General features: G+C 46.3%; 1 protein-coding gene across 3 annotated transcripts in view; it reads right to left on the reverse strand.

The window, feature by feature from the left end:
• Positions 1-266: 266 nt before the first annotated feature.
• Positions 267-23140, reverse strand: part of NPDC1 (neural proliferation, differentiation and control 1) — an 85103-nt gene continuing 62229 nt past the window's right edge. For all 3 annotated transcript variants that reach the window (XM_083158650.1, XM_083158649.1, XM_083158651.1), the window contains 7 exons: positions 20107-20187; positions 16932-17063; positions 13766-13832; positions 6264-6348; positions 5624-5703; positions 5396-5495; positions 267-3024 (listed from right to left, as the gene is read on the reverse strand). In XM_083158650.1, coding sequence (XP_083014776.1) covers positions 2950-3024; positions 5396-5495; positions 5624-5703; positions 6264-6348; positions 13766-13832; positions 16932-17063; positions 20107-20187 — 620 coding nt within the window. In that variant the 3' untranslated portion in view covers positions 267-2949. The remainder of the gene's footprint in view (positions 3025-5395; positions 5496-5623; positions 5704-6263; positions 6349-13765; positions 13833-16931; positions 17064-20106; positions 20188-23140) is intronic.

The raw sequence follows: 23140 nt of genomic DNA on the forward strand, positions 1-23140 counted from the left end.
ATGTGAAAGAGAACTCACTGGGGACGGCCGAGTTAAATAGGGAGACTCTATGGGATCATGAAAGAATGGGGGGGTCCCAGGTGAATACAAATGCAGATTTTGTTGTGAAGAATAGTACAGGTGTAATTGGCTTCCTCTTGCCAGAGCTGGGAACGTGTCTTACAACAAAAACTAAAAAGACCCACACAAAAACTTTTTTAATTAACTTTCGGCGAGGCCAGAGGAACCGTAGGAAACCTGACGTTAGAACATACAACAATCAGAGCTGGAGGGGCGATGGCTTTATTTGAATTAATCAAACTAAACAAACATGAAGGAAGTTGCAGCTTTACAAAGAGAATGGAGTACAGGACACATCCACACCCCCACCCCCCCGGTCCGGCCACTGAGCTTGGGTACAAAGTAGGGCAACAATTCCGATTGCCCCAGTCATCCATCTCTACGGAAGTCCTAATGAGTCAGCCCCAGGACAGGGGGGCGGGTAACAGATTAGGGGGGGGTACGGCCCTTACAACGCTCACTTACTGCCCTCGTAAATCTGGAGTGTGCTAGCATGCGCAGGCAGCTTCTCTCGGAGAGAGATAAAGTACCACCCAATCAGGTTCCAATTGCTATTTTACAGGCTGTGCTTTATATAATAGCAGCTGGAAGCGGATTGCTTGATACATCTCTCCGATCAGTTTGGTGAATGTGACATTACTTCATTGTTATTTACCAACATAACACAAACTAAAACCATCGCTGGACAATACTCTGTCTCCTCCTGGTTTAGCGCCTACAGTCCGTGGTTCTCCTGCAGATCAGGGACTACAAGGTCCAGCAGTAGATGCTAGGTAAGGGTTGGCAGGCAAGGCTGAGATTTGTAGTTCCACAAAACCCAGGACAGCCACATCTGGTCTCCATATACAGCAATATTGGTGCATTTCTGCCGAGTTCTACCAGCATCGCTGTGGAACATTAAAGTTTTTCCAGGTCTCCTTGTATCAGAATATGGTTATTAGGTTGACACTTTTAAGGTCGACATGCATTGGGTCGACCACTGAAAGTCGACACCTGAAATAGGTTGACATGGGTAAGGTCAACAGGGTTGGAAGGTCGACACAAGTATTAGGTCGACAATCAAAAGGTCAACTTGAGGTTTCCACGTTTTTTTTTTGTTTTTAGCCGACATGTGCCGACAGGTAGTATTTCATGCCTTACCATCCAATAGGGCGGGAGAATAAAATAGTGCCCGAAGCCATTCGACGGGACACGATGTCTATGTGTCGACATTCGGGACTTAAAAAGATGTGAAAAAATGTCGACCATATGCTTGTGACGAACTTCTGACCCTTAGCCATGTTGACCTTCATTGGTCAGCCCAATGTCGACGTTAACATGTTCAGCCCAATGACCCACACCCCTTGTATCCCGGGATCAGCTCATTACCACCTATAACAGAACAGCCTGAATCCTGATCATCCACAACCAGATCTGTGCCCCTATCACCCCCAGCCAATTGGACGAATGAAAAACAATATCCTTAGATAAATAAAATGTCTAATTATATTAGTAAGCAAACAGGGAGCTGAACAGCGCCTGCAAGAGAAAAGGACGGACAGACACAAAATATCGGTTATCGTACAATTATCAGTTGTGCAAAAAAAAAAAAAAGACAATTAAAATGATTGTATCATCACAACCATCTCATACATGGGTGGAATCTATAATTAGTGCAATGTGGACAGGAAACTCAGATCTTCGTTTTATGTCCAGATACAATGAGCAGAATACAACATCATCACCAGCAGAAAATCAGGCAAACGTCCAGGTGTTACTATAATCTGACTGTGCGGCCTGGCTGCCTGGAGAGAAACTATGGGCCGAAGCGGATCACGGAACTCCCTAACTGGCTTACAATTTTAGCCCACCAATGCCTTCCCTTCCCCGCCCACCAACCAGCCATATTTAATGGCGGTAAGATTGCGCCCGCCTGCACACACAGTGATCATGGTCAAAATCTGTCTGCCTCTGATTCTGGGAAGGTTTAAAGCCCCAACCATCAACGGCTGGTGGAAACGCACACTTGAAGCGGTTTCGCCCCCAGTTTGCCAGAAATCTCCAAGAGTGGCTGATGACAACACTAGTGTTCACTCTGCAGTTCCTCTTCCCTGTCTGGGGTGTCGCTCTCTGCTGCGTTGCTTCTAGCACGGTGTGGTCTGTATTTCAGCACTGATATACAGACCAAACATGTGCTAGAAGCAGAGAGAGCGTAGGAATGACTAATTATGGACTTAATCAGTCAGAGTGCTATAGCCGGACTAGAACACACACTAGGTTTTATCAAATGATTTTCTGGGATGGAAGAAAAAGTAACATAACTGGTGATACTGGTCGGAGGACAGAGCAGGCGTCATGAAACGGACTCTGGATAACGGATATAGCGTACAGCGATTTACATACACAATTTGACATATATAAAAGTGCAAATGTATTTTGAGGAAAAACAAATAATTCATTTCTTTAGCTCTGGGCGTATAAACGGAGATCAAATCACAAGGTATAGATCGGGCTGGTCCGCGTGGTGATTGGTCCGGTGATCTGAAAACCTGTATCGGCGGATTCCGAGGCTGGTTTATCCCTCACCTTATGCAGCCTTGGGTAGAATCATATGATTTGAGGTAAAGGGAAATCTCAGCAGATTAGAACCAACCACAGTCCTCAGAGAAGAGAACATTTAAAGCAACAACAACAAAAAAAAAATCTATCTGAACGAAGCGTAATCCGGTCACTTATTTAACAGTCTTGGGTTTATCGCCACTAGTCACATAGAAGTTGGCTGATAATTAGTCTTTTGCATCTTATTTTATGATTGTATTCAGGGACATCTCAAAGGTGTCTTCCCTTTTTTATGTTTTGGGAAGAAGGTTTTGGTTTGTGTACAAGTCCGGCGGCGGAGTCAAGAGGTTGCTAATGGTGGGGATGGGTTGAGATGTGGAGAGAAGAGTCGTCAAACAGGGGATTCTTCACTTCCATTTCTCCCGTCTGCAAAATAAGGCAAAATATAAATTACATACAGTCTCGTTTCCTCTACATATTATACACACTTAATACCAGAGGCATTTTATCAGAGGGGGCTCCGGACGGGCCCCCTCCTTCTCTATGATTCAGTAGGCTCAGACATTGAGCCAGAGTCTACTGTGAATGTGCAGGTCTCCAGAAACATGGCGTCCGCCATGTTTTGGAGACTAATTACGGATATTTTTGTAGTGGATGCAGCTCCTGACCCGGGACTCTGGAAAGGTGAGTATTACAACAAGGGCGCAGTGTGTGGTGTAAGCCCCCTGGACTCAGGGCTGTGTTCATCGCACCCATTACAGAAAACCCTATGAAATGTCTGAGACGCTCTGATTGTACAGACCACCTCCAATCAAAGTTGACCACTGAAGACTAATGACTGCACCACATTTAAGTTTGCAAGAGTGTCATTATTATATATATAATTTTTTTTTAAACATGTTTTATTGAAACACCATGAATCACAATTTACATTCTAATTACAAGTATAATGATAGTAACAGAATTAGCATGGACACTGTGAAATTGACATCAGTGTTCAATATTATCAATTCAGATATACATTGCGGTAGTAACTAAATACATTGAAGAAACATAAGATGTGTCTGTGTCTTCTCTCCGCATTTGGTATGCAACCTATCCACAAACCATTATGGCCCAGGGCTGATTATATATAGAATTTAAATAGACAGTCTAGTGATCCCTTCAGGATCAGGGCAGTAGGAAAGAAGGTGACTTGAGTGTGATGTCACCATTGTGGGTGGGGCCAGAGTTAGCACTAATGTGGGCGTGCCCGGACAGCAATTTCACTAACATGGGCAGGCCCAGCCACTGCCGTCACTGTTTGGGGCGGGACCGGCACCTACGGAGGTACTGGGCTTCCCCCAAGCTCTCTGGTCAATGTGAATAGATGACATGCTATTCACGTGGCGGTGGGACCCATGGGCCGACTGTTTTCGCTGGGTGCTGCTAAAGGGGTAGGGCGCATTTTGCCCTTTAAAATTCAGCTAAAACAGCATAGGAGGACATTGGGCTGGATATCCTTTCCGGATATACCCACAACACTGGCATTGCATTCCTCACAACGTTATGATTATCAGAATAGGGAAACTCCGTAAAGGGGGCCTGGTGTACGTAAAGGAGGTTGCGGCTTATGCAAATTAGGGCGCAGCTTATGCAAATTAGGATGCGTCCCAGTTTTCGGACGAAAATAGACGCTGTGCACAGTGTCTATTCTCTCAGATTGGGGGGGGGCTCCCAACTGCCCCCCGCAGCGGGACACTGCCGGCCGCGGGAGGGACGCGCGAACGTCCCCAAAAACCGGGACGTTCCCGTGTTTAGCGGTACAGTTGGGATGTATGGCATTGGCTATTATGTAGCAACGGGAAGAGAATTTAGCAGACGGGTAGGGGCAGGAATTGGCAGCTAAGGTCACAGACTAAACAGCAATGTTGGACTGTCTTGGCTGCGGCAGTCATGGCCACAAATAAAAAACTTTCACTCTGTGTGTCGTCCCCCCCCCCCCCCCCCCGCTAAATCTTTGTGTTTGTGACAAGGATAATGATAGGGGCACATAGTTCTGGGAAGGGATTGTAACGCACTGGGTAAGGTGGCAGGCAAAGCCTTGTTCCTTTATACCCCAACCTTATATTATAAGGTCTAACATTACATTGTGCTCTGTGCCTAATTGTATAATTATAGGGTATCTGCAGAGTGGGATTATGCAGATAATCAATGTGCATGTCTGTGGGCTCAGCCAATAGAAACCGTGACAGCCTCCAGGTCCAATCCAGAAAATCGAACATCAGGGACTACAGTGATTGGTCATCTTTTCCTGTCTCTCTTTTCATACCTTATGCACATTAGGAACATCCTCTGTGATGAAGGATAGTTTTTATTAGAGGGAATCCGGGGGGTGTGAATGACTGGCCGCTTGAAGAGGGGATTACATACTTATACATCCTGCTCTGGTGTGGACCCCCCCTATGGAAAGCTTAGAACAGCTCCTGTTTGATCTCTGCTACCAAATAGAATTACAAGCCTCATTTAACACACGACCCCTACTGGTGTCTCTAATAGTAGGTTTCTGAGCATGGTATAATGACACCGGGAATGTCATAGCATCCACAGCAGCCAATACACCCCGGCACGTGCCACTAAGTACAAGTAATCCAATACTGAGCACATTTTGTGGCAGATTGTTGACACTGGTTGATCAGATCTTTCAGCCATCCCAACCGTGAATTTCATTGGTCCGGATCAGCTGCCAGTCAGCTGGAAGAACCACATGTTCTCCCAGCATGCTGTGCTACCGTTCTAGCTTGCCAGTAATACTCACCGGGGCTAATCCCGGACACTCGTACACTGTGAAGTCCCCGTCCTCGTTCTCTTCGTCTGACGTGACGGCTGAGTCTGGGTGTTTCAGATCATCTTTGTTTCTTTAAAACACCCCAAAAAAACACAACAAACGTTTATCAGTAAATGGGCCAGTCAGAAATAAGGGGCGTACAGGGACACCCGCAACCATACAATCTAGTGTAATAAAGCAGGTCAGGTGGTCACTCACTTCTCCATGGATATCATCTGCTGTTTCTGGTGCTGGTAATGATACATCTGTGCGTTCTGGGCTAACTTCTTATCCCCGGGCTGCAAGACAAACACAGAGAAGGACCTATGGGAGATGTTGAGCAATGGTCTAATCTGCGTATGCTGGTGAGTGAGGAGATAGGGAACCATGGGGGAGGTTTATCATGCCTTCCAACCAATCAGCTACTAACGGGAATGCTACAGACTGTGTTGAAAGGTGACAGTTAGGACCTGGGTGGCTGGTACTTTTGGGCCAGAAGTATTAAGCCTGGTAAAGTGAAAGGTGATAACACATCGGCCAATCAACTCCTAACTGCCAATTTTCAAACACAGCTGATTGGCTGGTGCGTTATCACCTCCCAGGATTAATACTTCTGCCCCTTTATCTCTCTCTCTCTCTTCACTTTATCTTAGTAAATAGACCCCAGAGTTCCAAACTCATTTTCTGCACAGGGATGAATGTGGGAAAGTAATGGGGCGTTATACTATACTGTATCCCGGGCACAGTGGGGTGTATTGGGACTCCCACCTTTTCGTAGGTGTGGTACCTTTAATCACACATAGGCACGGTCACTAACAACCCCTCCTATGGTAGATCTGTTACAATACAAGATACATACCGATGTCTTGTCGTACGGAGGAGGAGGAGACTGCTTATACGCAGGGTAATCCGTCTTTTCCGTTAGCTTCATTTCCTTGCGCATCCTGCACGGTAAGGAGATATAATATGAATAAACGGAGGTTTAAAGGTAAACCACAAGAGGAACCTTCTGCCTTGATAGTGTGTACACAGCGGAGAGCGTTTAGATGAAGCACGCGGAAGCAGAAGTATGCATCAGTGCGGCAATCAGCGCTCACAGGTGCCACTTAGAAGCACGGAAAACATGGACTGTACTAAAAAGAGGGTGTAACGCCATATAGCGTTTACAACCCTATGAAAAGTAATCATGTGCCTTGCTAAATGTGAATGATGTTAGCAATGTGTAGGATCTATAGTGAGATTTCTTTTGCTGTATTAGATAGGTATTTAGGAATAGGAAGTGTGGAGGAGTATCCCCATACTCCGTTCCGGTTTTTTATGATGTTTTTTATCAAGAAAGGTAGGACAGGTATAAATACCGTCCTTGACCAGATACCCCTCACACCTTGAAAAAGGGCCATACAGGGCCTGAAACGCGTTGGTGAGGAGAAGGAGGGGACACACTTGATGGTGAGACCACTTTTGTTTTTTACATCTTACAAACACTTTTCGCCCTGTTCCGGATGCAGGGAAGAAGTGTGACATTTTTGGTCTCACACATCTGTGTGTAGTTTTTAATACTTGCTTTTACTGTTTGTTTTACCGTGAATAAATACCTTTTATATGGAGGATCGTGGTCTGGTGATATCCTTGATTGCGGGGTGAACAAACAAAGATACCTTTTGATGAACATAGGGCCTCAATTTGAGGTGAGTGTATACCCATATGACCTGTGGGATGTCCATGTGATTGGTGGAGACTATATGTTGAAGTTTTTGTGAAACCTGGGATAAAGATACCTTTATATGAAAATAGGGCCTTATATACAGGTCAGTAACGGATATCTATCTAGTGCCTGAAGAGGTTTTAGCTGATGTATCTGTGTTTCATCGATTGAAAAGGACCATAAAGATACCCTTACGTGAATATAGGGACCCATTTAGAGGTCAGTAAGGATCTTTGTGGTTCTCATCTTGATGAAATAGCTTCAATCAACACTGAAGATCTTTTTAGAAACTTTAATTAGAGGAGGGATAGCGCTGCAGTGTATTTTCAATTTTTGTTGGAGGTTTTTTTTTTTTTTTTAATCTTTATTCAAATATTTCATTTATATACATACAAGACATAACAAAACATTAAGGACTTTCCAATTGACCTTCCATTATTATACATAAAATAATTCCTGCACACACTATCTACCTTCCCTGTTCGGAACCTTTCTGACATGTTTTTTGGACTCTTTATCATTTCTATCTTTGGAGATCTATTCACTTCCTCGCCATTTACTCCTTTATACATGGAAAATTATCGATCACTATTTACATTCCATTATTCTACCTCTCACAGAGGGGGGGGGGGGGATAAACTTAACAAAGAGGATAATTTATTTTCCATCAGGTATATCCTTTTGACTGACCACTTTCTCAAGATATCTTGGGCCTTATTTAACATTTTAGGATCTTTTGCAACTTTGTCTAAGCATTTGTTTATTATTTACTTGTGTCTATGTGTGTCTATATTCCCTCCCCACCCACCCTCGACCCTCCCCATCCACCCTCGACCCTCCCCATCCCTTCCCTTCTTAAATTCTGTGAACTGTGTTCTAACTTCTAAATTTTCTTTTACCTTCTCTTCCCTCCTTTCCCTTGTGAGTTATAACAACACATTAAGCTAAGTGTGTGCATAAGTGGGTAAAAAAAAAAAAAAAAAAAAAACATAGAGGGGGGGAGGTGGGGGAGGGGGGGGGGGAAGGGTGCAGGGTGACAACCATAATTTTTTACCCTTATTTTTTGTCTTGTTTTTCATTTTTCTCTCCTTTTAACAACCCGTACTATAAATTCCACTCTTATGTGCATTGTTACTAATTGTCTTACAACCTCTGTGTGTATGAGCCCCTTTTGGCATATTATTCTTTTTTATAATATTTTGTTTTGTGCCACCCCTCCCAAGTCTCTAAAAATCTTTTTGTGTTTTTTCGTGTGTTACTAACGTATTTTTCGTGTTCAAAAGTGAGGTTTACCATCCTAACCCTAGGCTTCTTATTTCTCCATACAAATGATGAGATAATGTCATGGATCCTTTTAAATACCGCCTCTTCAATGTGACATGGTGCGTGTTGGAGTACATACAGAGTCTTGGGCAGGATGACCATCTTGACTAGGTTGACCCGTCCTATTACCGTGAGGGGTAGTTTTCCCCAGTTTTTACATTTGATTTTTATATCTGTAATAATGGGCTCCAGATTGTTTACAACATATTTCCCTGAATCCTCCGACACGTATATACCCAGATATTTAAACTGTTCTACTCTTTGTGGGTATTGAACTGTGGGACTTGTCCTATTAGATTCTCCTCCAGTGATTAACAAGTGTGATTTACTTAGGTTAGTTGTTAACCCCGAAAATTCCCCATACCCATGGATAATTTCGAGTACCCCGTCTAAGTCTTTCTGGTAGTCTGAGAGTCCGACCAATAAGTCGTCGGCATAGAGAGAAATAATATTGTAGGCTCCTGGACCCCCTCTAGATTCTAGTGCATCTCTTAGTTTACAGGCAAGTGGCTCGATCGCCAATGCAAATAGCTGTGGCGACAACGGGCACCCTTGCCTGGTGCCCCGAAAAAGATTGAAGGGTTCTGAAACATACCCATTAATGAGTATCCTTGCGGTAGGCGTTTGGTAGAGTAAAAACACTCTTTCAATAAACTTGGGTCCGAAGCCAAAGGTATTTAACACCTGCCGCAGGAATGGCCATTCTATTGAGTCGAACGCCTTATTGGCGTCGAATGAGGCGACCCCTACACTCTTTTCCGTTACCCCCGCCCATTGCAGATATGAGAAAACTTTCCGGAGATTAATAGTGGTTGATTTCCCGCATATAAAACCGGTTTGGTCCGGGTGTACCATTTCCTGGATCACTTTACTTAGTCTTACTGCTATAATTTTGGCATATATCTTAGCATCTACCGAAATCAATGAAATTGGCCTATACGAGTCTACACTTAGGGGATCTTTTCCTACCTTAGGGATGACATTAATAACCGCCTCAGTCATTGAATGAGGTAACTTACCCTCCGCTTCCATACCCCTAAATAACTGGTGCAGGTGCTCCGCCATGTTCTTCCCAAAGAATCGGAATACCTCTCCTGGTAAACCATCGACCCCTGGGGCTTTGCCCTGCGGCAATGTCCTAAGGGCCTCTTCCACCTCGTCTAAACTAAAGGGTTCTTCCAAGTTTATTTTACTCTCCTCTGATAACGTTGGCATTTGGGGCTGGTCCAAAAAACTTTTCAAGATTTCCGTTTCCGTGTTCAATCTGGATCTATATACCTCTTTGAAATGTTTGACGAATACTTTGGTTATTTCCGGAGTAGTTGTTACAATCTGGCCACTATCTGTGTATATTTTTGTTATCGTACTTGGGGGTGAGTCTGCCTTAGTCAAGTATGATAAAAATTTACCTGCTTTGTCACCGTTCAAGTAATATTGGTGGGAGCTTTTTAAAATTCTACAACTAGCCATTGTCTGAAGATGCTCAAACCATTTTTGCTGATCACTTAACCATAATCTTTTGGAGACCTCGCTTTTGTCCACCAAGTATCTCTGTTCAGACCCAACCATCTCCGACTCTAAGACATTAGCTATTTCACGACATTTTCTCTTCTCCCCTGCTATTTCCTTCATAAGGATACCTCTAAGAAACGCTTTGAATGTCTCCCATACCATTGTAACACTGGCAGTGTCTGTATTATGATTGAAATAGTCTTCAATTTCCCCACCTATTGCATCCCCTCTTTTCAGCCTAGACAGCCAGCTTGGGTGAAAGCGCCAGTATGTAAATCCCTTATCCAGGTTCAGGTCTATTTGCATAATTACTGGTGAGTGATCCGAAATGCCGCGTGCTGCGTGCTCTATCTTTACCACCTGATTTGTTAACTCAGCTGAGATCAGCATCATGTCAATCCGGGAGAAGGAATTATATGAGGCCGAATAACATGTATACTGCTGGACATTGGGATGTCTCTCTCTCCATATATCTCGCCATCCCAGCTGTTTAACAAATTCTGCTAAGCCATTGTTTTTTATGACTTTACTCGCTTTCATCTGTAGTCTGTCTAGTTTGGGATTGATGATTGCGTTATAGTCACCCAAGCAAATGACATGTGCTGCTGGCCGTTCCGCCACAAAGTCCACCACCTTCCTAAGGACATCATAGGAAAAAGGCGGGGGTATATATATTGCCATTATGCAAAATCTACATGATGCGATATACGCGTCCAGAAAAACAAATCTCCCCTGTGGATCTATTTTGCTCGATATACATTCAAAACCAATACCTTTTTTAATTAACACCGTAACCCCTCTAGAGGATGGAGAGAACTGGGAGTGGTATACTTTTTCAATCCATGGTCTCTTTACCGTGGCTATTTTATCCCCAAATAGATGAGTCTCTTGCAGACATATAATGTCTGCAGTCGTCTCTCTACAGTGCTTCAAAACCAATGCCCTCTTAATTTTTTCATTTATCCCCCTCACGTTCCATGTTAATACATTAACCATTACCAATTTTCCCACTCCTCTCCACCTCGGCGCTGAAGTGATAGATCTCCAATTTCATTACCCGTTCCGAACAGGGTTTGCAGGATTTACAATTAGTACATATCACACAACATAACAAACAAACACTTACCCCTCCCCCCTCCCCCCTCCCTGTATAACCTATCCCTTTAGGCATACCTATTTCTACCCACCTCCCCGACACACTAATTTACACTATCCACCCTTTGAAGGCTCTTACAAACTGCCACTAAGGTTCTGTCCCCTTTTTTTAAGGCGTGCTCAGCTCCCCATTAAACTACAGGATATCATATACTCCTCTGTCACATAATGTCGACGCTTGTCATAGAACTTTCTGACAGAGTACCATATTTTAACCTCCCTTACCCTCCCCCCCCCACCCTCCCCCCCCCACTCAAGGCCCAGAAACCGTCCTCAAAGACGTATTCACAACCCTCATCACATTTTATCCAACTGTTTTTTTCTTAGGCGGGCAACTGAGTACGGCCCGGATGGACTTTATTGAGCCATTCTGCAGCTTCTTCTGGTGAAAAAAAGAATTTGGTCTCCTCTTTATGCTGCACACGAAGTTTAACAGGGTACATCATGGAGTATTTTATATTTAGGACTCTCAATCTTTCCTTTATCTCCTTAAATCTTGCTCTTTCTTTCTGGATTGTATATGGGAGATCAGGAAAGAACGAGATTTTTTGGCCATTAAAACACACGTTTTCACTGTATCTAGCAAGTTTCAATAGGTTATCCCGGTCCTGATAGTGTAGGAGCTTTAATAGCATAGTACGTGGTGGACCTCCAGGAATAGGGGGTTTAGAGGGTACGCGATGTGCTCTCTCTATTGCAAAGAAGGGGGTAAGAGTCTCTTTCCCGAATACTTGGGTGAGCCAACCTTCCATAAATTTTTCGGGGTCTTTCCCTTCCGCTCTTTCCTCTAGGCCTATCACCCGCAAATTGCTTCTGCGTAACCTCCCCTCCATATCAGTGACTTTATTCTGTAAGTCCGTGATTTTACTTGAAGATATGTGTATCTGTTTTTGCATAGGTACCATAATGTCCTCCAAACTCGAGATTCGGTTCTCAACCTCAGTTACCCTGTCCCGAGTCTTTTGGGCATCATCTCTCAGCAAAGTTATATCAGATTGTAGTTTGTCAATTTGCCCTGATAGGCGAGTTTCACAGGAGCTGACTGCATTTAGTACCTGCTGTAGAGTGACTTCGTTCTGAGGCTGTTCCCCGCCATTTTTAACTGGACTTGTATGCGGAGTATTCGGAGTTGAATTACTTGCACTCTGTGCCTGTGCACGTGCAATTTTCTCTTGTCGTGCTGCGGCCGCTGCCCCGGTCTTTACCATTTTGGTGTATGGGGCGGTTATACTGGGGTTTTGCCTCTGTGGAGCCCCCACTCGCTGCTTACCCGCTATGCGTTGTGTGCCCTTTCAACTTTGCTCATTCAACTGTGTTTAATTTTAGGGGACACTCACTACGCAGGGTTCAAATAGTATAGACAATATCACAGTCACTGTGTCTTAAAAAGACACTTTTACTCACGCAGTTTTCAGCTTTCCTTCATGCGGTGTCTTTCCGTCCCACATCAACCTCTACCTCCTCTATGCCGAGGGGGGAGGATACGCTGGCTTTGGGCACCCTTGGCTGTCAGGAGACCTTACTTGCCACTCTGCTTGCTTTACCAGCTCTGTAGATATCATCCTGTGGCTGCAGGGGGTCACCAGGTGGGAAAACGCTGAATCCCCAGCCCAGCGCTGAGTGCCTGCCTCTACAGTCCAATTTACTCTGTGGAGCGTCCAATATGTAACACAGAGAGCCCAGCGTTCAGCGTCCTCAGTCAGGGCGGGGAGCAGTGTCAGACAACAGCACAGACGATCAGCGCTGTGAAGCAGTGCAGGGCTCTGGTAAATGCTGCCGTTTCTCCGTCTCTGCAGCCTTATACTGTATTGCGCTCGCTGCCGTCAGCGTCTGTCAGTGGCGGGGGAGCAGGATCTATTAGCCGGCAGTATGACAGAGGGAGAGACGCCGGGTAAAGCACCAGCCTCCGGCACAGGTCCGCACATACAGGCAGCAGCCGCACAGAATGTGTTCGGCGTCAGGGGGTGATCCAGCCGACCTCCGGTAACTGCTGCGGACTCCGGCTCACGCGACCTCCCGTCAGTAGCCTCGGCGGGGAGAGCAGGGATCGGGAGACGGCGGGCAAGGGAGAAACGCTGGGGAGCTGAGACTCACTTCCCCTCACACACACGCCGCCGTGGCTCCGCCTCTCTTGTTGGAGGTTTAAAGGTGGGAGAGGTATCAGGCACTGGTGAGGGATGAAGTACCAACCAATACGATCCTGTCATTTTTCAAACACAACCAGTAAACGGACAGCTAGCAGCTGATTGGTTGGTACTTCATCCCTCTCCATATTCCCCATTTCCCTTCTAAAGTGTGATGATCTGTTTGCAGTATATACCCCCAATGCTCTATTAATATCTGTAATTATAGAGTTAATTAAGATGTACTTAGGGGTTGCCACTATAAATGTGGGGCAAAAACGCAGACTAAAAGGATGACAAATCTCCACAATCCAAATCTTTATATAGGACGCATGAAATCCCTTAGATATACAGTAGGTTTTGTATTTTAGTTTTTGACTACTGCAAAGATCGTGCTAGACACAGATAATTAACCCTTGGCACATCCGTCATTTCTGATACACTACTCAGCGATCACAGATGGGTGGTCTGAGAAAGGCTTCTAAAGGCATTTGCAATAAACTCTGATGACTGATTATCTGGGATCTACAACATGTACGTTACCTGCACCAACATATGCCAGCGCCAACCAAAGCCAGGAGTCCGGCCACTGCGCACGCCACGAATACACCTGCGGAGACACGGACAGTAAAAGGTTAATTCATCTGTCAGGAAAGACGCCATTTACAACAGAGATGTTCTTAAAGAACGTGGGAATGGCCGACTGGGTCTATGTGTGGCACTGCAGTTCCTCCTGCAATCACCCCTGCTTCTTCCTGCACTCACTATATCAGCAGCACATGCACGGATATCCAAAACAAAAGGTCTGATACAACACGGGATTTAGCTCAGTGTGAAAGGGTCTTGAAAGAATATCCCGGGATGAACATCTCGGGATTTCTTCAGGAATCGACCCGGGATGCGGTCAGTGTGAATGGTCCCGTACTGATGATTGGAGCTTTCTTGGGCTCACAAATGCTGATGTCATCTTTCAGAGCCCTGAAGTCCATTTATAATGATATGCATATGGTATTTGCAGGGATTTCCCGGGATCAGTGTGAATGGGGCTGTCCCGGGTCAATCCCAGGTCTGAGGGCAGTGTGAAAGGGTACATTCCCGGGAAGCATCAGGGAACACATTCCCGGGTATGACCTGGCTCTGCGAGTGTGAAAGGGGTATTACAGTAACAGATTTCTGCCTGCCCCTCCATAGGAAGGGATGCAGTTAAGATCCCGGCGGTCGGGATCCCGGCGTTCAGAATCCCGACGCCGGAATCCCGACCGCCGAAATGCCGACACTTTCTCCCTCCTGGGGTGTCCACGACACCCCTGGAGGGAGAATAAAATAGCGTGCCGAGCGTAGCGAGGCACCGGGCCCGCTGCGTGGCGAGCGCAGCGAGCCCGCAAGAGGGGGCGATCCACGTCCCCCCCTTGTCGGCATTTCGGCTGTCGGGATTCCGGCGTCGGGATTCTGAACGCCGGGATCCCGACCGCCGGGATTCAATACTGAATCCCATAGGAAGCCACCAGACACTGCTGCAGCTCAGTTGAATCTGCCCTGTTGAGCGCAGGAAGAAGTGCAGATGATTAGTACACTGCGCTGCCTCCTGCATGATTAGTGCACTGCGCTTCCTCCTGCATGATTAGTGCACTGCGCTTCCTCCTGCATGATTAGTGCACTGCGCTTCCTTCTGCATGATTAGTGCACTGCGCTTCCTCCTGCATGATTAGTACACTGATCTTCCTCCTGCATGATTAGTACACTGCGCTTCCTCCTGCATGATTAGTGCACTGCGCTTTCTCCTGCATGATTAGTGCACTGCGCTTTCTCCTGCATGATTAGTGCACTGCGCTTCCTCCTGCATGATTAGTGCACTGCGCTTCCTCCTGCATGATTAGTGCACTGCGCTTCCTCCTGCATGATTAGTACACTGCGCTTCCTCCTGCATGATTAGTGCACTGCGCTTCCTCCTTCATGATTAGTACACGGCGCTTCCTCCTGCACGATTAGTACACGGCGCTTCCTCCTGCACGATTAGTGCACTGCGCTTTCTCCTGCACGATTAGTGCACTGCGCTTCCTCCTGCACGATTAGTGCACTGCTCTTCCTCCTGCACGATTAGTAAACGGCGCTTCCTCCTGCACGATTAGTACACTGCGCTTCCTCCTGCACGATTAGTACACGGCGCTTCCTCCTGCACGATTAGTACACGGCGCTTCCTCCTGCACGATTAGTACACGGCGCTTCCTCCTGCACGATTAGTACACGGCGCTTCCTCCTGCACGATTAGTACACTGCGCTTCCTCCTGCACGATTAGTACACTGCGCTTCCTCCTGCACGATTAGTGCACTGCGCTTCCTCCTGCACGATTAGTGCACGGCGCTTCCTCCTGCACGATTAGTGCACGGCGCTTCCTCCTGCACGATTAGTGCACGGCGCTTCCTCCTGCACGATTAGTGCACGGCGCTTCCTCCTGCACGATTAGTACACGGCGCTTCCTCCTGCATGATTAGTACACGGCGCTTCCTCCTGCATGATTAGTACACGGCGCTTCCTCCTGCATGATTAGTACACTGCGCTTCCTCCTGCATGATTAGTACACTGCGCTTCCTCCTGCATGATTAGTGCACTGTGCTTCCTCCTGCATGATTAGTGCACGGCGCTTCCTCCTGCATGATTAGTGCACGGCGCTTCCTCCTGCATGATTAGTGCACGGCGCTTCCTCCTGCATGATTAGTGCACGGCGCTTCCTCCTGCATGATTAGTACACGGCGCTCCCTCCTGCATGATTAGTACACGGCGCTTCCTCCTGCATGATTAGTACACGGCGCTTCCTCCTGCATGATTAATACACGGCGCTTCCTCCTGCATGATTAGTAAACGGCGTTTCCTCCTGCATGATTAGTAAACGGCGCTTCCTCCTGCATGATTAGTACACTGCACTTCCTCCTGCATGATTAGTACACTGCACTTCCTCCTGCATGATTAGTACACTGCGCTTCCTCCTGCATGATTAGTACACTGCGCTTCCTCCTGCATGATTAGTACACTGAGCTTCCTCCTGCAGGAATAGTACACGGCGCTTCCTCCTGCAGGATTAGTATACGGCGCTTCCTCCTGCATGATTAGTACACGGCGCTTCCTCCTGCATGCTTACGCACCACAGATAGCATAATGATGAAGTACAGTAGGCTTTCTGTTGGGCCCAGACTCAGGCAGTTCTCCCCAGATGCATGTGGTGGGAGTCCTTCAGTGTAGAGTCACAGTTGATGGAGTGAATGCAAGACTGATACCCCACGGAGAGCAGGCGATAGCACTCCACAGAGACTATTGTACTCCGCTCAGAAAGCCATCTTTGCTCTTTCCAGACTTAATTGCTTTATTGTCTTCCCAGCACCCTTTCCTTGGCTCAGTGTCTTTGACTGCAAACCTGGACACAACAGGCTGCACAATTGCTGTTTGATGAATGATTAGAGAATCCATTACAATGACACATGAAAAGCCCCAGAGCACAGAGTGGCTCATCGTACGCTAAGCACTTCCCAAAGCGGCCACCAGCAAGTTCAACACGTGCGGGGGCTGCGGCACTTTATGTATGCACATCTGACGCATGCAATATTAATCTGTGTGTGCATTATTAATACAGCAGTAACCTCTGGCGGACGGATAGGGGAATTCACCTCCATAACATCATCTGACCCTTGGAAGCTAAATAGAAATGATCAGTACCTAGTAACACAGCGTCGTTCGGTCTTTTGGAAGGTCCAGGCACCCCAGGGGTGTCACTGCGCCCTGACGGCCCTTCTGCAGGTGGATTGGGGGGAGGAGGAGGAGGAGGACTCTGGGATGGTGTAGAGTTAGCTGAGGGAGAAACATAAATAGATTACACATTGTAAGCACTTGGGAGGCTCCAGTTTATGGCACTGATGTTATCTGTACTCTATAGACAGTGAGTGCAGTCTGTATCTGTACCCAGCAGTGACTGCGGGGCTCAGTGTGTGTATCCTGCAGCAAGACTGTGGGGCTCAGTGTGTATGTGTATCCTGCAGCAAGACAGTGGGGCTCAGTGTGTGTATGTGTATCCTGCAGCAAGACTGCGGGGCTCAGTGTGTATGTGTATCCTGCAGCAAGACAGTGGGGCTCAGTGTGTGTATGTGTATCCTGCAGCAAGACTGTGGGGCTCAGTGTGTGTATGTGTATCCTGCAGCAAGATTGCGTGGCTCAGTGTGTATGTGTATATTGCAGCAAGACTACGAGGCGCAGTGTGTGTATGTGTATCTTGCAGCAAGACTGCGGGGCTCAGTGTGTATGTGTATCCTGCAGCAAGACTGCTGAGCTCAGGGTGTATGTGTATCCTGCAGCAAGACTGCTGAGCTCAGTGTGTATGTGTATCCTGCAGCAAGATTGCGGGGCTCAGTGTGTATGTGTATATTGCAGCAAGACTACGAGGCGCAGTGTGTGTATGTGTATCCTGCAGCAAGACTGCTGAGCTCAGTGTGTATGTGTACCCAGCAGTGACTGCGGGGCTCAGTGTGTGTATCCTGCAGCAAGACTGCGGAGCTCAGTGTGTATGTGTATCCTGCAGCAAGACAGTGGGGCTCAGTGTGTGTATGTGTATCCTGCAGCAAGACTGCGGGGCTCAGTGTGTATGTGTATCCTGCAGCAAGACAGTGGGGCTCAGTGTGTGTATGTGTATCCTGCAGCAAGACTGTGGGGCTCAGTGTGTGTATGTGTATCCTGCAGCAAGATTGCGTGGCTCAGTGTGTATGTGTATATTGCAGCAAGACTACGAGGCGCAGTGTGTGTATGTGTATCTTGCAGCAAGACTGCGGGGCTCAGTGTGTATGTGTATCCTGCAGCAAGACTGCTGAGCTCAGGGTGTATGTGTATCCTGCAGCAAGACTGCTGAGCTCAGTGTGTATGTGTATCCTGCAGCAAGATTGCGGGGCTCAGTGTGTATGTGTATATTGCAGCAAGACTACGAGGCGCAGTGTGTGTATGTGTATCCTGCAGCAAGACTGCTGAGCTCAGTGTGTATGTGTATCCTGCAGCAAGACTGTAGGGCTCAGGGGGTTATTTTGGTTCACTCTTTCAGACAAAATCATTCTTAGATGGACAAAACCATGTGCACTGCAGGTGTAACAGATGTTACTTGTGCAGAGAGAATTAGATTTGGGTGGGGTTTTACTTCAAAGTGAGATCGATATTGCACTGTAAAATTAAAGCAGCCAGTATTTACCCTGCACAGAAACAAAATAACTTACCAAAATCTAATTCTCTCTGCACATTTTACATCTGCCTCCCCCTGCAGTGCACATGGTTTTGTCCGTCCAAGAAGGATTTTGTCAGAAAGAGTGAACCAAAATAACCCCCTCAGTGTGTATTTGTATCCTGCAGCAAGACTGTGGAGCTCAGTATGTGTATGTGTATCCTGCAGCAAGACTGCTGAGCTCAGTGTGTGTATGTATCCTGCAGCAAGACTGCTGAGCTCAGTGTGTGTATGTATCCTGCAGCAAGACTGCGGAGCTCAGTGTATGTATCCTGCAGCAAGACTGCGGAGCTCAGTGTGTGTATGTATTCTGCAGCAAGACTGCTGAGCTCAGTGTGTGTATCCTGCAGCAAGACTGTGGAGCTCAGTGTGTATGTGTATCCTGCAGCAAGACTGCAGAGCTCAATGTTTGTATGTCTCCTGTAACAAGACTGCAGAGCTCAATGTTTGTATGTCTCCTGTAACAAGATTGCAGAGCACAGTCTGTGTATATGTCTCCTGTAATAACATTGCAGAGCGCAGTCTGTGTATATGTCTCCTGTAATAACATTGCAGAGCGCAGTCTGTGTATATGTCTCCTGTAATAACGTTGCAGAGCGCAGTCTGTGTATATGTCTCCTGTAGTAAGATTGCAGAGCGCAGTCTATGTACAGGTCTCCTGTAATAACATTGCAGAGCGCAGTCTGTGTATATGTCTCCTGTAATGAAATTGCAGAGCGCAGTCTGTGTATATGTCTCCTGTAATAACATTGCAGAGCGCAGTCTGTGTACATGTCTCCTGTAATAAAGTTGCTGAGCGCAGTCTGTGTACGTCTCCTGTAGTAAGATTGCAGAGCGCAGTCTGTGTATATGTCTCCTGTAATAACATTGCAGAGCGCAGTCTGTGTATATGTCTCCTGTAATAACGTTGCAGAGCGCAGTCTGTGTATATGTCTCCTGTAGTAAGATTGCAGAGCGCAGTCTATGTACATGTCTCCTGTAATAACATTGCAGAGCGTAGTCTGCGTGTCCCCCCATGCAGGAATAATGCAAACCTTTACACCCATACACCGCAGTCATGTGATCTCTCTGACACATCCAACACGGCTGCATTCCCCAGATATGCCGCCTGGGTATAAATGCCGTCCTCTTTATACAACACTCCACAAGGAAGAGCGTATTCCCCAGACCCATCGCAGGAGAGAACAAGTGACAGCGGGTTACATATAGGCCGCAGTCCACTCTCAGCTGTACGAGCAGTCTGTGAGACATTGGAGGGTGTCACTGCTGGGCTGGGGTCCTGTACAGGAGCGCCTGTCACCAGTATAATGATACAGCCTTCACACAAGCCGCTGTCAGCCGGCCGCACTGAATATTCATGTCTCTGGCCCTAAGGCTGTAAATAGGTTTACATGGCCAGCAGAGATCCTCCTGTGTTGTGTCTTTAGGGTCATTTAACACGACTGGCCACACAAGCTGACAATTACTGATAGACTAATAATGGAGATCTATCTATAGAGGAGATTTATGGCTACCCCTCTGCTGACAGATCAGCAACAATACCTGCGACATAGCACCACAAACTGATAACACATATCCCATAATTGTGGCCTATATGCCCCCTGCCCAGCCCATAAATAACAATATGCAATTTACCTTGTGCCAAGTTGGAAAGTGGAGGGCTCTTCACCTCAGCCATGGAGGCCAAATATTCAATAACGCCATCTGGGTCTTGCACTAAAGCAATCCAAAGAAAAAAACTAATATTAAAATAAAGTATAAGAGAACGCGGAAGAATAGGACAAAAGATTTGGGATTAGCAGGATTCCTGAGGACTAAACGTAACACAATGTCGGCCATCTTGGCTCATAGATTAGTGGTTCACAACACAACTATAAAGGCTTCATCCTTTTTGGCACGTCAATGGCTGAATACACCTGCCAAAGCAAAGGGTTAAATGCCCCTATGTTTGTGTCAGGGGGCAAAAGGCGACATCCATTGTCGATTTAAGAGAAAAGGCTGAACCCCCCCCTGCGGAGACAACTCAAACCAGTAATTATGTCTTCAAAAGGGTCCTTCCCCAGGGAGGCTTTCCCTGAAGCCTTTACAGCAGAGGGGCTGTTGTCGGAAGGCTTGTAGGTCTGCTGTGACATATTGATCTATAGCCATAATCTTTAGGCCAGGAGGAGGTGAGCTCCTGACCCCGAGCGGTAGCCATTTTGTTGCCCGAGCCAACATTCAGCCTTTCAATTTATTTAGCGACTCAACTGAGAGATGACAGAATCAGTTCAAAATGGCCGTCGCAACCAGTTGTGATATCCAAAGCGTAAACTTGACCAAGGTATTCTTCACCGTGGTACTTGTGTGGCTTATCAACTAATCCCATTGTCAGGGACAGGGGACAATCATGGCCGCTTCTTATGAGCGTCTGTTGTCACACTGGTTTAGGAAGTGAAGGTAATAAAGAGGAGAGGAAAAGTGAATGACATCTAGACCGTAAAAGACTCAGCATCTGTAGCTGAACAAGTGGCAGTAAAACATTATAGAAATACCTTAATGCACTTGTGCCGTCCCCAGGGAGACCGGAGACCACAGACAGCAAGCAGGTGACAGCAGGCTAGATGCTGGGTAATACTATAGGACAATGCACACCCTACTGTAAATTATATGGCTATATCCTACGCATCAGCCATTTGCAGTGTTAACCAGTCCCCGCCAATCCTATTGCAGCATCAGGTTTGGTTCAGCGCAAGAACCTTCTCCAGAGCCTGCAAGCGATGGACCCACTTCAGCGGCCATGATTGTGGAGACCCAGAGCAATTCCTAAAACACACAGAAGAGACAGGGGTGCGTGTATCGGTGCCACCGGCCAATTCATTTTGTATATTTGATGGAGGTCTGAAAAGACAGCAGGTGTCCTGGCTTAGTTAGCACATCACACCTCTGTCCCCAAAAATGGAGTAAACAAGCCTCTTTCCTCTGCCTGAATAGGAGAGCACGGAGCTGTACACATGTTAATGAGCCCTAGGGCAGGCTGGACTGGAACAGAGCAGATGGCTTGAGAAACAGGGCCGTCCGGGACCCCCCTCCGACGCCCTACATGGGGCGTTTCACTTGTGTCCCTGGTCAGATAGCGGTGTTTTGCAAACATGTCAAAGCAATAGGTGAACCTGGCGGAGGAACACAGAGATCATTGTGCCTCACACCCAAACACAAAGTACAGCGCCACACAGTGGTCAGATTACAGTTACAAACAAATTCAAAGATAATTCTTTACTAGTAAGTAAGTTAGTAAGTTTAATTTATATAGCGCACTTTCTTCAACAGGACTCAAGGCGCTTACTAGTTGAAAGCCTGTCAAAAGGACAGCTTCTGCAATGTACTTTCACTTTGAGCTGTGGCAGTTTTTACTTTAAACTGTGACAGTTTTTAGCTCACAAACTCTCCACCCCACTCCCCAGTCCTATTCTGCTCCTACCTCCAATCTCTGTCTTCCCAGCTCCCTTTCTCCATATCCAGCAAGGTTGAAACAGATCAGTGTCCCTGCAAAAATTGCTTTCACTTTGTTATGAGAGCTTCTAGCACACAAAGGAGTAATTTGGTCGGTTTAGTGGCCTCTAGTGGTCAGTTATGGTACTTCAAGAATGCAAGAAGTAGTTAGATGATATATATACATATATATGTATACATGACCTCACAGCGCTGAGGTCATGAGTTCGATTCCCACCATGGCCGTAACTGTGCGGAGTTTGTATATTCTCCCCGTGCCTGCATGGGTTTTCTCCGGTTTCCTCTTACAATCCAAAAATATACTGGTAGGTCAATTGGCTTCTAACAAAGTTAACCCTAGAATGAATGTGTGTGCGCGCGTGTACATGTGGTAGGGAATATAGATTGTAAGCTCAACTGGGACAGGGACTGATGTGAGTGTTCATATATTATTATTATTATTATTATTATCATTTTATTTATAAGGCGCCACAATTGTTTCGCGGCGCCGTACAAAGGAACAGTACAGGGAGACAGAACTTGGCATAATATTGAATAAATAACAAAAATAGGAGTACAAATAAAGAGCACCACAGTTCAATACACATTACAGCTTAAATATAAGTAGTGAGGACTCAATATATTACAATATATTCTCTGTAAGGCACTGCGGAATATGTGTGCGCTATATAAGAAACTGTTAATAAATAATAATAAATATAAATTATATATATTTATATCTCAACTATATCAATCTGCTGGCAGAGAGTGAAACTACATCTCTTTCTCACATATAAACACAGAAAGTAGCAGTCCAGCTTTCAAAGCTTTTGATTTAAGTGATTTGCCATCAGGGGGCGCTGTTCCCTTGTTGGAGTCTGGATAATTAGCAGAACTCATGCAGGTGTGGGGAGAATCACTTCTACACCATGATTCATTGAGAGCTTATAGAACATAGTGACAAGGACCATGTGTCCCTGGTAGGATGGGGGATTCCTGAACTACTGACAATAGCTCTTTGGTGTTCATGACGGAGATGAGAAAATATCAGGGACAGAGGGAGGACCATGTGGTGACGTTAATTCCATTCACCCCACACATTCTCAGATCTCTACTGTAGCGCACTAACATTCTGGAACCTCCTTGTGTGTTTAGCTAAACTTCAGCTGTAGATTGTAAGCTCCTCGGTCAATAGGTAACT

Source organism: Crinia signifera, chromosome 9 (genome assembly GCF_055691185.1).
Source record: "Crinia signifera chromosome 9, ASM5569118v1, whole genome shotgun sequence".
In the NCBI taxonomy this organism is placed as follows: Eukaryota; Metazoa; Chordata; class Amphibia; order Anura; family Myobatrachidae; genus Crinia; species Crinia signifera.